The sequence below is a fragment of the Vanrija pseudolonga genome, chromosome 7 (assembly GCF_020906515.1).
Source record: "Vanrija pseudolonga chromosome 7, complete sequence".
NCBI lineage: Eukaryota > Fungi > Basidiomycota > Tremellomycetes > Trichosporonales > Trichosporonaceae > Vanrija > Vanrija pseudolonga.
In genome coordinates this window covers 609,395-621,276 of record NC_085855.1, presented here as the reverse complement: position 1 = coordinate 621,276, position 11,882 = coordinate 609,395, and the positions used below count along the sequence as shown (strand labels likewise).

Genomic DNA, 11,882 nt, shown 5'->3' with positions numbered 1-11,882 from the left:
TCAGCAGGTCAGCGGCTTATCTTGGCCCCTTTAGTCTTTGCGGCGCTCCTCGTTTGGCTGCCGCTGCCCAGGGAGTGGAAGGAACGCGCGCGGGCATTACGTAGCGACTGGCCTCCAAGTTCCACTTTGGCGGACTTGGGATTTACACGGGTATGCGCCAGCACACTTTAGCGTCGTTGTACCGCAGATACAAAGGAATGCATAGAGATAACCAGGCCGTAGGTGACTGGGTCATTGATGCGGACAAACACGGTGCGGCGCACGGCGCCCAACTCGGCCTTTGTATAGACTGTGGATTGTGGGCCCCCTCAGCCCAACAAGCGAGTCACTTTTCATTGGCCTGAGCGCGGAATGACTATCGCTGCTGGTGCTGCAGATCAGTGGGCCTCTGCGCAGCGATCTACACGCGCGCGGCGGCCATGCCGCAGTGGCCGTGTCAATGTTGCCATGTACACGGCCCAATCGACGAGACGCCAATGCGCACACGAGCAAGGCATGGGGAAGACGATGAGTGGGGCATGCATGTATGGCAGAGTTCACGTGATGTCTCTGCCGCGCGGCGCGCGCTTCTGGGATTGACACGGCGCATTGTCAAGCGCTTGTGCTTGTGCGTCTGTCTTCCCCCGCGTGCCCCGCGCCTGGTGGGTGCACATCGCGGCGCCTTGTGTACGCCCCGCGTCGGGCCGGGCCTGCATGCCTGCCCCGAAACTAGGCGTGGATCAGTGTAGCAGTGTTGCCAGGTATAAAGATGAGCGCGCGTCACTCTTCCTCGGGACAGGCCGTCAGTCGCCCTACAGTAGTCCGACGTAGCAGCCAACGGTCGGCAAAACAACCGGCCTTGACGACTGCCGCCCGAGTGGCCGACTGGCGCGACTGGCTGACTGACTGGCTGACCGACGCGGGGCAGCCGTCGCGTCAACTCGTGCTAGCGCTGAAAGCAACAAGGACAAGAACAACAACAACCACAAGGCAAGCGTTTGGGCGAGCAGAGGCACCGGGATGAGCCCATGTCCCGTTCTCCTTGTGTATTGGCCGTGGGCAAGTTGCTCACCACTCAATGCCACCTCGCCCCCATGCAACAGTGCACAAGTGCTGCTACATGACCTCCTGCGTCTCCTGGCCTCCTGGCCCTGTAACTGTCACGACGGGGGGCTGTTCGCAATGTGCATGTGTGGGTGGTCAGCCGCCGGAACGTAGCAACGCAGGCAGCATGCACGATCGGACGCCGAGGAGACGCGCCGTCGCGAGACTGGTTGCCATGTAGCAACGGTGAACGAGGGGGCGTTGTGTCATTGTGCCGAGCGGCATTCGCCCAGCAGCAGATACTCCGCGCGCGCGCAATGTCCCGCCGCCCGGCCCAAGGTTGAAAGCTTGCTCCAATGTTTGTGTCCTTTTGGTCGAGACCAGTGTGCGCAGTGACTGGCCGAGATTAGCTTCAAGTCAAGGGGCAGCTGTGATCGGACGCATGCTGCGGTCCCTAACCACCTGATATTACCCGCCATACAGTTTTTTTTTTTGTTGTCTGCCTCGCCAAAGCCGTCGTAGAGGACATGCAACGCAGCAACAGTGTCAGAATCGGCCCGACGTGCACCACTTGGGTGGGTGAGCCGCAGCAACAGCAGCCAGAGGCGCCTTGCCCCATCCACGACGCGCGCCGCGCGACATTGCCCGCGCATCCACCCAATCCCCTTTTCCCCCGGCGTATGTTGGGGGCAAGCCATCTCTGGTTGACCGTCGTCGCGACGCGTACGGCGATAGAAGGCTGCAAGACTTCTATCCTCGCCGCCACCAGGTGCCACCAGGTAGTATTTAGGGACGCGACGACGAGTGCTGGCTCCTTGCAAGTGGTCACTTGACCGCGCGAGGAAGGATGAGGGGTTGGGGGTTGGTACAGCTCCGAGGGAATGAAAGCAAAGGTGGTCAGCGCCGGGCCATGACTGACTGACCTGTAGACCCATTAGGGCCCCATTGTTGTTGTTTCTTTCAAACCCCCTAGACTGGCGATGCCTGACTGATGCTATTCAGGGTAGACGTCACAGGCACGCCGTACGTGCCCCCAGGTGGGCACAGAGCCCAGAGGCGTCACGCCCCTTGGCTTCTTTGGCTGCTGCGCGCTTGCTGCCTTAGTTGGGCTTCCCTTGGTTGTTTTACCCTGAAGTCGCGTGCCTCGGCGCGCCCGGCGCGTCAAGAGTGGACAGAGGCAGCAAGGAGGGAAGAAAATAATACCAACAAGGGGGGGCAAGGCCCCTTAGTCTTGCTTGGGCAGCTCTGGGCGTACACTCTTGGCTCTCGACCTGCCTGGCCGCCGCCTGGGTTCATCCTGTAACACCCAGCCGGGCCAAAGGGGGGACGAGAGACGAGGAGCATACTGGCTGGCGTCTGCAGCGGCGCCGCCGCCGTCGCCGTCGCCGCAGCCAACTCTCCTTACTCTCTTGCTGGCCATCTCTCGAGTCTCCTGCGTTTCTTTCTCTCCCTCACAACCACCACCACACAAACACCCAGTGACTTTTGCCTCTTATAACCTGTGCATCACGCACACCCCCACGCTCGTTGCTTGAACTCCCCCCTCATCTTGACCTCGACCTTCCCCTCTTAAACGACCCGGGCCGTCGTTGAATCTCCTCTGCCCCTCGGAAACAACCTACACTCGTTTTCGGCCCCGCCATTACGCTTGTCGCCTGTCTGCCGCCCCCATCGCACCGCCCCACCCTCGCCTTCCACCATGCGCTTCACTGCCGCTGCTCTGCTCGCGGTCGCTGCCTCTTTGCACAGCGTCAACGCTGCCAACGCCGACGAATGGCGCTCGCGTAGCATCTACCAGTGAGTCGGTCGGTCGTTACGTTAAGGGCGGAAACACTCGTCCTTTAGCTTGTTGTGGCATCCGCTTACGGCCAGGCTCCTGACCGACCGTTTCGCTCCTCCCTCCGCTGATGCTCCTGCTCGCACCAACCCCGTCCCCGAGACGTGTGACCCCGTTGCACAGACATGGTGTGGTGGCACCTGGCTGTCGATTATCGACAAGCTCGACTACTTGCAAGGCATGGGCATCGATGCGATCTGGATCTCCCCTGTTCACCGTACGTCTTCCTAATGCCAGTGCCTGAGATCCTTCTTCACGGCATTACGCGGTCGCACGGCCCACCCACGACCACGACCCAGTCACGACTAACACACACCGCAGAGAACATCGACGTCCACACGCCTTACAACTATGCATACCACGGTTACTGGGTCAACGATGTGACCAAGCTCAACGCCCGCTTCGGCTCCGAGGAAGACCTCGTCACCCTCATCACCGAGCTGCACAAGCGCAACATGTACATCATGATCGACATTGCCATCAACTCGATCCCCACCTTGAACCAGAACGACTCCCTTAGCAGCGAGAGCCTGGCCGCCGACAACTCGATGTGGACCGACCCCGCCTACTTCCACAAGCAGTGCTGGATCGACTACTCGAACCAGACTTCTTGCGAGTACTGCTGGTTTGGTGACGCCAACCTGCCCCTGATGGACGTCAACACGGAGAACCCCTATGTCATTTCCACTCTCAACAGCTTCATCAAGGACTTTGTGACCAAGTACAACATTGACGGGCTCCGTCTCGACGCCGGCAAGCACATTCCTGGCCAGTTCTGGTCTGGATTCACCCAGTCGGCTGGCGTCTTCACCACTGGCGAGGTCTACGACGGCAGCTGGCAGTTCACCTCCAGCTACCAGAACCAGGGCTGGATGGACTCGGTTCTTGGCTTCCCCATGAACGGTGCCATCTCCAAGGCCTTTAGCATCAAGCCCAAGAACAGCAACATGACCGACTTTGGTGTTGCTGTTGGTCAGGCCCTCTCGTCGTACAACAACCCCAGGGTCATTGGCAACTTCCTCGAGAACCACGACATGGCTCGCTTCCGCAACATCACTGCCGACCCCGTGCTTGCCTACAACGCCATGGTTGCCCAGTTCATGATTGAGGGTATCCCCGTCACCTACTACGGCCAGGAGCAGGACCTTGCCAACGGCCACGATGACCCGTACAACCGTGCCGCCCTCTGGCCCACAAACTACGAGAACGGCACGACCTACCAGCGCATTGCCCGTCTCAACCTTATCCGCAAGCAGCTCATCACCTCTGGCCTCCAGTTCAACGGCAAGTCGTACATGGACGACAACTCGACCGCCATCGGTGTGACGCAGAACGACATTGCCTTCCGCAAGGGCCCAATCATCTACACGCTCAACAACCGTGGCTCGCCTGAAGAAAACACGAGCTTTGGCATCAACGCGACGGGCTGGCCGTCCCAGACGGCCCTCATCGACCTCCTCTCGTGCCAGCAGTACATTACCGGCGCGGGTGGCTCCTTGTCCATTTCGTACGCCCAGCCGGGCTACGGCGGCCTTCCCTACATCTTTGCCACTGCCGGCGACGCCAAGGCGCTTGGTATTTGTGTCAAGGCCACACAAGTTGGTGTCCTTGCGCCGAACTCGACCAGCGCTGCGCTCCCCTCGTCGCCAATGTCGGTCGGCCTCATGGGAGCCGCTGCCCTGCTCACGGCCAGTCTCTTCTAAGCATAGTCGTGCCTTGACGGTTGCGGTCGCCTCTTGCATCAACAAAACAATGTCTTGTCCCGTCTTGCCATTTATTCTCATTCCACGGAGCACATCCGCCGTGCGGACATCTTGAACCCCTAGCCCTGGCTTCCATGCGCACTTCCCTCCCGGTGGGAAGAGTGTCGTGTTGTACATTACATTATGCACCGTCTATTACTGGGATATGATACAGGCGACACGAGCGGAGCGAGTGTTGCGAGGGTGGGGGTGGCAACATGGACGTAGCCAGTGCTGAGGGATGCAGGGAACCAACACGAGCGGAGCGAGCGTTGCCAGGATGCAGGGTGCCAACACGAGCGGAGCGATTGGCCAGAGTGCCAAGACTCGCTACGCTAGTGTAGTGAGAGGATGCAGGGGGGTCGTAGGCGTTGGTCTGCCTATGTGATCGAATGCAGGTGTTCAGGCGTGGTCTAGGCCACGCTGATGCGCTTGATGAATCGTGCGATACTCGTCTAGTCTACTGCCTACGGCGCTTGCTACCGCCAGCGTCGTTGGCATTGGACTTGCGCTTCTTCTTCGGCTCTTGAGGCGTGACGCCGACGTGTGGCGGCGCCTCGCGAACAGGTGCGGGTGCTGCGGCTGGCACCTCGGCGGCGGCCGCAGCAGGAGCAGGCGGCTCCGACACCTCGGCACTCTCGGCGTCGGCGGCGGCAGCGGCCTTGATCGCGCGCGCGAGGGCGCGGCGCTCGGCCTTGGGCTTGCGCGCAAACGGCCGGCGCAGCGGCGTGATCTGTACCGTTGCGTTCGGGGGCACGGGGTCCAGCGGCTGCGTGTTGAGCGTGATGCGGAGGAAGGGGCGGTGCGTCATCTTTGGCCTGGGGGCGTCAGCTCTTGCTGGCTCGGCGACCCACCTCGTCTTGCCGGACAGCACCCGCGCAAGGTCAAGCACTTCCGCCTCGGACTCGAGCAGACCCGTCTCGTTGTACTGGTATATCGAGTGTGCTGTCGCCTTGCGGGTGAGCACGAGGATCGCGAGCGCGCGCTTGGCCATCTCGACGACGGTGATGAGGCGCGGCGCGAGCTGCACGCTGGTGGGGGTGTCGAGCGGGGTGTGGATCGTGAGCGGTCGGCCGGGGTGGTGCTGACGTTAGCTACGGCCACTTTTGAGCTAGCTACCTTGAGAAAGTCGACCGCAAACTGCGCGTACGACTTGACGTCGCCGTTCTTCACGCGGTAGGCGTATGGGTCGCTTGAGGGCGGAATGGCGCGCACCTTGGTCTCGCTCGCTGTCGGCCCCGTGTCCGCTGCTGGCGGCGGCCCCTTGACCTTTGGCCGTGCGAGCGCGGGGTCGGGCGCCTTGCCCTTGCCCTTTGCCTTGCTCATGGTGTGTGGCGACGACGAGTAGAGTGCAGTGAGTTGTCGTCGTCTCGACGTCAATAAATGTTGACCGAAATGCATGTTGGAGGGTTAGGCGTGCCCCAGGGTAGGGTAGGCCTGGTGACCAAGCCGCTCGCCGCTGCCCGCCTAACCCACCACGTGACCCACTCGCCGCCACGCGTCTCAACAACTTCCATTCACAAAGTCGTGTTTCTTCCAGCTTCGACTTTGTTCAACACCACTTCTTCCGACCACCCGCCAGCCCACACAAACGCAGGCATCATGTCGGTCGACCAGATCAACCCCGGACAGGCAGTGTACGCGCAGGACGAGGTGAGTGGCGGTGGGGGCGTTGGGTATCGCCGGGCGCGTGCTGACTGTCTTCTCAGAACGGCAGGCCGTTCATCATCGTTAGGTGCGCTCTGCGCTTTGCGCTTCTTGCCACTGGCTGGACACTGACACCGACGACAGGGAGCAGGGCAAGAAGGTCCGCACCCACGGCCTCGATGCCACCCGCGTAAGTTGTTCTCGTGTTGCTCGCGCCGGCACCGGCACCGCTGACGCACGGACCAGAGCCACATCCTCGCTGCGCGCGCTGGTGAGTAGTGGGCACACGGCGGTGACCTTGGCCGCGCAGCTTTCACTTCCAGACACCCTCTAACGCTTACCCCAGTCACCAACATTATCAAATCGTCGCTCGGACCTCGCGGCCTCGACAAGATCCTCATCTCGCCCGATGGAGACATCACCGTGACTAATGACGGCGCGACCATTCTCAGCCAGATGGAGGTCGAGCACCAGATTGCAAAGCTCCTGGTCGAGGTCTCCAAGTCGCAGGATGACGAGATTGGCGACGGCACCACTGGTGTTGTTGGTGCGTGGCGTGATGCTGTTTCTGTGGTTATACTGACTCCCGCCCAGTCCTCGCCGGAGCCCTCCTCACCTCGGCCCTCGCCCTCATCGACCGCGGTATCCACCCCATCCGTATTGCTGATGGCTACGAGCGCGCCTGCGAGGTCGCCATTGCCGAGCTCGACCGTGTCGCCGACACTGTAAGTTGCACAGATAGGGGCCGCAACTCACCCCAGATCACTTTCAGCAAGGAGGACACCTCCAACCTCGTCAAGACGGCCAAGACGTCGCTCGGCAGCAAGATGTAAGCCGATCTGCCATATGCACAACTGACCCCAGCGTGTCCATCGCCCACGACAAGTTTGCCAACATTGCCGTCGACGCCGTCCTTTCGGTCGCCGACCTCCAGCGCAAGGACGTCGACTTTGAGCTCATCAAGGTCGACGGCAAGGTCGGCGGTGCCCTCGAGGACACTTCGCTCGTCAAGGGTGTTATCATCGACAAGGACATGTCGCACCCCCAGATGCCCCGCGAGATCCACGACGCCAAGATTGCCATCCTCACCTGCCCCTTCGAGCCTCCCCGCCCCAAGACCAAGCACAAGCTTGACATTGAGAGCGTCGAGGAGTACAAGAAGCTCCGCGAGTACGAGAAGGAGAAGTTCCAGGACATGATCAGATTGTGAGTGAACTGTGGAAGGTGTCGAGGTTTTCGAGGTTGTCGAGGTTGTCGAGGATGGAGACGTCGGTGCCACGCGGTCATCGCGTGGCGGAATCGCGTGGCAGTGGCATGGCAGGGGGCATCGCGAGCATCGGAATCGACGCCAAGCCACCCACCATTTCTCCGCTCCTCGTTACCCCGCAGCCGGAGAGTCTCTCTGTGCGGAGGCCAGCGGCTGGAATGCGGGTTGGCTCTCCTCGCGATCGACTCCAGGCCCGGGGAAATACATCCCCGCCGCCCAAGCCTCCTTTCTGTGGCCTGTGCACTCGGGTCTTCGCATACCTTGCCTTTTGTCGAATGGTGGGTCGCTAACTCGCTTCAGAGTCAAGGACACGGGCGCCAACCTCGTCATCTGCCAGTGGGGCTTTGACGACGAGGCCAACCACCTGCTCATGCAGAACGAGCTTCCCGCCGTTCGCTGGGTTGGTGGTCCCGAGATCGAGCTCATCGCCATTGCTACAAACGGCCGTATCGTTCCCCGTTTCGAGGACCTGTCCGCGGACAAGCTTGGTCACGCGGGCATCGTTCGCGAGTTGTCGTTTGGCACGACGAGGGAGAAGATGTTGGTTATTGAGGAGTGCGCCAACTCGCGTGCCGTGACTGTCTTTGTCCGCGGAAGCAACAAGATGGTGAGTGTTCCGACAGCCCCGCAACAAGTGTACACCCTGACGCGGCGCTCCAGATCATTGACGAGGCCAAACGTGCTCTCCACGACGCCATCTGTGTTGTGCGCAACCTTGTTCGGGATAACCGGGTGGTGTACGGCGGAGGTGCTGCCGAGATTTGCGCATCAATTGCGGTCGCCAAAAAGGCCGATGAGGTGGGTCCCCGCCCAACTTTCCGGTGCTCCAGCTAACTATGCCGATAGATCCCCACGATCGAGCAGTACGCAATGCGGGCGTTTGCTCAGGCCCTCGACGCTATTCCCCTGGCTCTTGCCGAGAACTCGGGTCTGTCGCCCATTGACACTTTGGCCGATGTCAAGAGCAGGCAGGTTACGGAGAAGAACCCTCGCCTTGGCATTGACTGCCTTGGACGCGGACAAAATGGTGAGTGCTTGTGCCTGACGATGGCGCGGGTTACACTGCGGGGGGCTGCGGGGGTGCAGCTTCGCGACGCCAGGGGGCGCTCTGGGCTGACAACCTTGTTACAGACATGAAGGAGCAGTTTGTCTACGACCCCCTTATTTCCAAGAGGTCGCAGCTGCTGCTCGCAACCCAGGTCGTGCGCATGATCCTCAAGATTGACGACGTGATTGAGGAGGCGTCAGATCTCTACTAGCGCAGTAGGTTAGTGCATCGCTGTCGTCGTTCGCGCCGTCGCTACCGAGGATGTTGCTGATGTTGACTCTTTCAGCAGACATATAGAGAGGAGGCATTCAGTGTTTCATTCCGCCATGGCACCTCATACGGGCCGCCGGTTGGAGGTTTGCCGGCCATGCATTGACGTCATATAAGCAAGGGTTATGCTGCATGCTGCATGCTACAACGGCGGGCGAGGAGAAGTGGCTGCATACGTAAACTAGACTATCAGCGACGAGTTTGGCCGTCGGCGGCATCGGAATTTTCAGGATCGGCCACGGTGGTCCGCTTGCGCCGAACATGTGTGTGTGGTAGACTGGTACTGGGTGGGTGGGTGGGTGACGAGGGCAGTCGTGTCTGTAGAAAGCAAGACCCTATGCCCTGCGTGGTGTAAGGTCGACTGGCTGGTGGTTGTTTCCTCGGCCCGTTTGCCCTCGAGCCAATGACGAGCCGACATGCAGCAGCCAGTGCCGCTGGGATGGCCCTGGCGAGTTTGCATCCCCAGCGTGTCTGGCTCGTCACCGGGCCGCATGCCCAGCCAGCCAGAGTCAGTCAGGTCCCCCCCACCCACCCACCCCCAACGGCTAAGCATGCTACGCCGCCCCGGTGACTTTTGTCTCTTGGCCCGCGCGCCCGCGCCCGGCAGCCAGCCCAGCCAGCCCAGCCAGCCCACGCCCCTCCGCGCCATCCGCCCCGCCAAATCCGTCACTCACCACCCATTAAAACAGCACCGTTCCTTTGCTCCTACCACCCACGACCACCCACCTCGTCAAAATGCTCGCTACCACCCGCACTGCTCTCCGCCGCCAGGTAAGCATCATCACGAACAGCTCGAGGCTGTGAGCTGCATCACGCGACCTACCTCCTGGTACATGCTCGCCGACTACCCGAGAGAGAAGAAGACACGCGCGCTGCTCGCTGCCTGCGGGCTGCTTAAAGCCAGTCGTCGTCGTCGCCTCGTCGTCGTCCTCCATCATGTATCCCTCTGAGAAAAACCACACCACCCACACTCGTTACACTGGCGAATGTTTCCATTTTTTCCCTACCCCCATCCGTTGACCAGAGTCACTCCTTCGTCCACTGCCCCCTCGACCACTACTGCCCCTTCCTCTGTAGCACCTTCAGAATGCGGCGATTCTAACACTCCCCCCAGCTCCGCGCGCCCGTCGTGGCCCGCCAGTTCTCGGCCTCGTCGGCTACCCAGGTCCAGACGCTCAAGGAGCGCCTGACCGAGCTCATCCCCAAGGAGATTGAGGAGGTCAAGTCTGTCCGTGCCGCCTACGGCAACAAGAGCTTCGGCGAGTACACCGTCGACCAGGCTTACGGTGGCATGCGTGGCATCAAGGTGAGTGGGCCAGGCCAGGCCAGCTTGGAGAGACAACAACCGGCTAACTCACTTCCCAGGGCCTCATCTGGGAGGGCTCCGTCCTCGACGCCGACGAGGGTATCCGCTTCCGTGGCCTCACCATCCCCGAGGCCCAGAAGGCCCTTCCCAAGGCCCCTGGTGGCAGCGAGCCCCTCCCCGAGGGTCTCTTCTGGCTCCTCGTCACTGGCGAGGTCCCCACCGAGGAGCAGGTCCGCGGCCTCTCGGCTGACTGGGCTGCCCGCGCCGAGATCCCCGACTTTGTCAAGGAGCTCATCGACCGCTGCCCCAACACCCTCCACCCCATGTCGCAGTTCTCGCTCGCCGTGACTGCCCTCAACCACGACTCGGCCTTCGCCAAGGCCTACTCTGAGGGCATCAACAAGAAGGAGTACTGGAAGACTACCTTCGAGGACTCTATGGACCTCATTGCCAAGCTCCCCGCCATTGCCGGCCGCATCTTCCGCAACGTCTACGGCGACGGCAAGGTCCCCGCCATTGACCCCACTGCCGACTACTCGAAGAACCTCTCTTCGCTCCTCGGCTTTGGCCACAACGAAGAGTTCAACGAGCTCATGCGTCTCTACATCACCATCCACTCGGACCACGAGGGTGGCAACGTTTCGGCCCACACTGGCCACCTTGTCGGCTCGGCCCTCTCGGACCCCTTCCTGTCGTACGCCGCCGCCCTCAACGGTCTCGCCGGTCCCCTCCACGGTCTCGCCAACCAGGAGGTCCTCCGCTGGCTCCAGAAGATGCGCGCCAACATTGGTGAGGGCGCCACCGACGAGCAGGTCGCCGAGTACGTCTGGTCCACCCTCAAGGGCGGCCAGGTCGTCCCCGGTTACGGCCACGCCGTCCTCCGCAAGACCGACCCCCGCTACACTGCTCAGCGCGAGTTCGCTCTCCGCCACCTCCCCAACGACCCCTGGTTCAAGCTCGTTGCCCAGGTCTACAAGATTGTCCCCAACATTCTCCTTGAGGCTGGCAAGGCCAAGAGTGAGTGTTTGCGCTGCTGCAAACCCTGTCTGTGCCGCCCCCGGACCCATGCCCAGACCGCGTCTGGTGCCATGGGGCCAACGGGGTTGGACCGGGGTTGCGAGTTCTTGCGTGTTCGACGACGTGCACGGCGTCGCCGCACAGCTCCCCACCTCGTTAAAAACAATTACTAACACCCCACAGACCCTTGGCCCAACGTCGACGCCCACTCGGGTGTCCTCCTCACCTACTACGGCCTCAACCAGCAGGACTTCTACACTGTCCTCTTCGGTGTCTCGCGTGCCTTCGGTGTTGCCTCGCAGCTCATCTGGGACCGTGCCCTCGGCATGCCCCTCGAGCGCCCCAAGTCGTACTCGACCGCCGAGATCAAGAAGATCTTTGGTGGCAAGTAAGCAGTCCCCATCTTTGATTGTAATAGCAACGGCGTCGCTCCACCATCTTAGAAAATGTGGATATGACCAGCCTGTAGCGTGGTGCTCTTGACGAAACGAGATGCATTGGTGAATGGCAGAGACGTCACCGGCACCGCAGAACCGAGCCAACAACGTTTTGCGACTCCGGATTGTTCCGAAGGCATGATGCGTTAGTTTCAGATCTTGATTTCCGGGTCAACATGTCCATGGACCTTACTCGGCTATCATTGTCCATGCACGGGCCATGACCATGAGCCGAGGGCGCGGGCGCGAGCACACACCGGCAACCTTGTCGACCGGGTCATGTTGACG

The 11,882-nt window shown here is 61.1% G+C and overlaps 4 protein-coding genes across 4 annotated transcripts; 3 read left to right on the top strand and 1 right to left on the bottom strand.

Moving 5' to 3' along the window:
* The first annotated feature begins 2,477 nt into the window (after positions 1-2,477).
* LKA1 (Alpha-amylase 1) lies at positions 2,478-4,766 on the top strand. Its single transcript, XM_062775644.1, has 3 exons — positions 2,478-2,820; positions 2,896-3,077; positions 3,182-4,766. The coding sequence occupies exons 1-3, from the start codon at positions 2,723-2,725 to the stop codon at positions 4,561-4,563; spliced, it is 1,662 nt and encodes a 553-aa protein (XP_062631628.1). The 5' UTR covers positions 2,478-2,722; the 3' UTR covers positions 4,564-4,766.
* Positions 4,767-5,062: 296 nt separating this feature from the next.
* LOC62_07G009102 (uncharacterized protein) lies at positions 5,063-5,938 on the bottom strand (the record flags this gene model as incomplete). Its single annotated transcript, XM_062775643.1, has 3 exons — positions 5,722-5,938; positions 5,457-5,686; positions 5,063-5,420 (listed from the first exon to the last, which is right to left on the bottom strand). Exons 1-3 carry the CDS (start codon positions 5,926-5,928, stop codon positions 5,063-5,065), a joined length of 795 nt encoding a protein of 264 aa, XP_062631627.1. The 5' UTR covers positions 5,929-5,938.
* A 215-nt stretch (positions 5,939-6,153) lies between these two features.
* On the top strand, positions 6,154-9,003 carry cct5 (T-complex protein 1 subunit epsilon). The gene is made up of 13 exons (XM_062775642.1): positions 6,154-6,255; positions 6,312-6,337; positions 6,394-6,439; positions 6,496-6,520; positions 6,596-6,796; positions 6,844-6,974; positions 7,011-7,078; positions 7,114-7,455; positions 7,817-8,123; positions 8,177-8,314; positions 8,363-8,543; positions 8,648-8,783; positions 8,851-9,003. The coding sequence occupies exons 1-12, from the start codon at positions 6,205-6,207 to the stop codon at positions 8,773-8,775; spliced, it is 1,644 nt and encodes a 547-aa protein (XP_062631626.1). The 5' UTR covers positions 6,154-6,204; the 3' UTR covers positions 8,776-8,783; positions 8,851-9,003.
* Positions 9,004-9,522: 519 nt separating this feature from the next.
* On the top strand, positions 9,523-11,671 carry cit-1 (Citrate synthase, mitochondrial). Its single transcript, XM_062775641.1, has 4 exons — positions 9,523-9,605; positions 9,949-10,140; positions 10,200-11,157; positions 11,341-11,671. Exons 1-4 carry the CDS (start codon positions 9,570-9,572, stop codon positions 11,547-11,549), a joined length of 1,395 nt encoding a protein of 464 aa, XP_062631625.1. The 5' UTR covers positions 9,523-9,569; the 3' UTR covers positions 11,550-11,671.
* The last annotated feature ends 211 nt before the right edge of the window (positions 11,672-11,882 follow it).

Coding starts and splice junctions, on each gene's coding strand:
- LKA1 (XM_062775644.1), top strand. CDS start 2,723: ATGCGCTTCACTGCCGCTGCTCTGCTCGCGGTCGCTGCCTCTTTGCAC. Junction 2,821..2,895: donor CGCTCGCGTAGCATCTACCA/GTGAGTCGGTCG, acceptor GCTTACGGCCAG/GCTCCTGACCGACCGTTTCG. Junction 3,078..3,181: donor CTGGATCTCCCCTGTTCACC/GTACGTCTTCCT, acceptor CACACACCGCAG/AGAACATCGACGTCCACACG.
- cct5 (XM_062775642.1), top strand. CDS start 6,205: ATGTCGGTCGACCAGATCAACCCCGGACAGGCAGTGTACGCGCAGGAC. Junction 6,521..6,595: donor CATCCTCGCTGCGCGCGCTG/GTGAGTAGTGGG, acceptor CGCTTACCCCAG/TCACCAACATTATCAAATCG. Junction 7,456..7,816: donor TTCCAGGACATGATCAGATT/GTGAGTGAACTG, acceptor AACTCGCTTCAG/AGTCAAGGACACGGGCGCCA.
- cit-1 (XM_062775641.1), top strand. CDS start 9,570: ATGCTCGCTACCACCCGCACTGCTCTCCGCCGCCAG. Junction 9,606..9,948: donor GCACTGCTCTCCGCCGCCAG/GTAAGCATCATC, acceptor CACTCCCCCCAG/CTCCGCGCGCCCGTCGTGGC. Junction 11,158..11,340: donor TGAGGCTGGCAAGGCCAAGA/GTGAGTGTTTGC, acceptor AACACCCCACAG/ACCCTTGGCCCAACGTCGAC.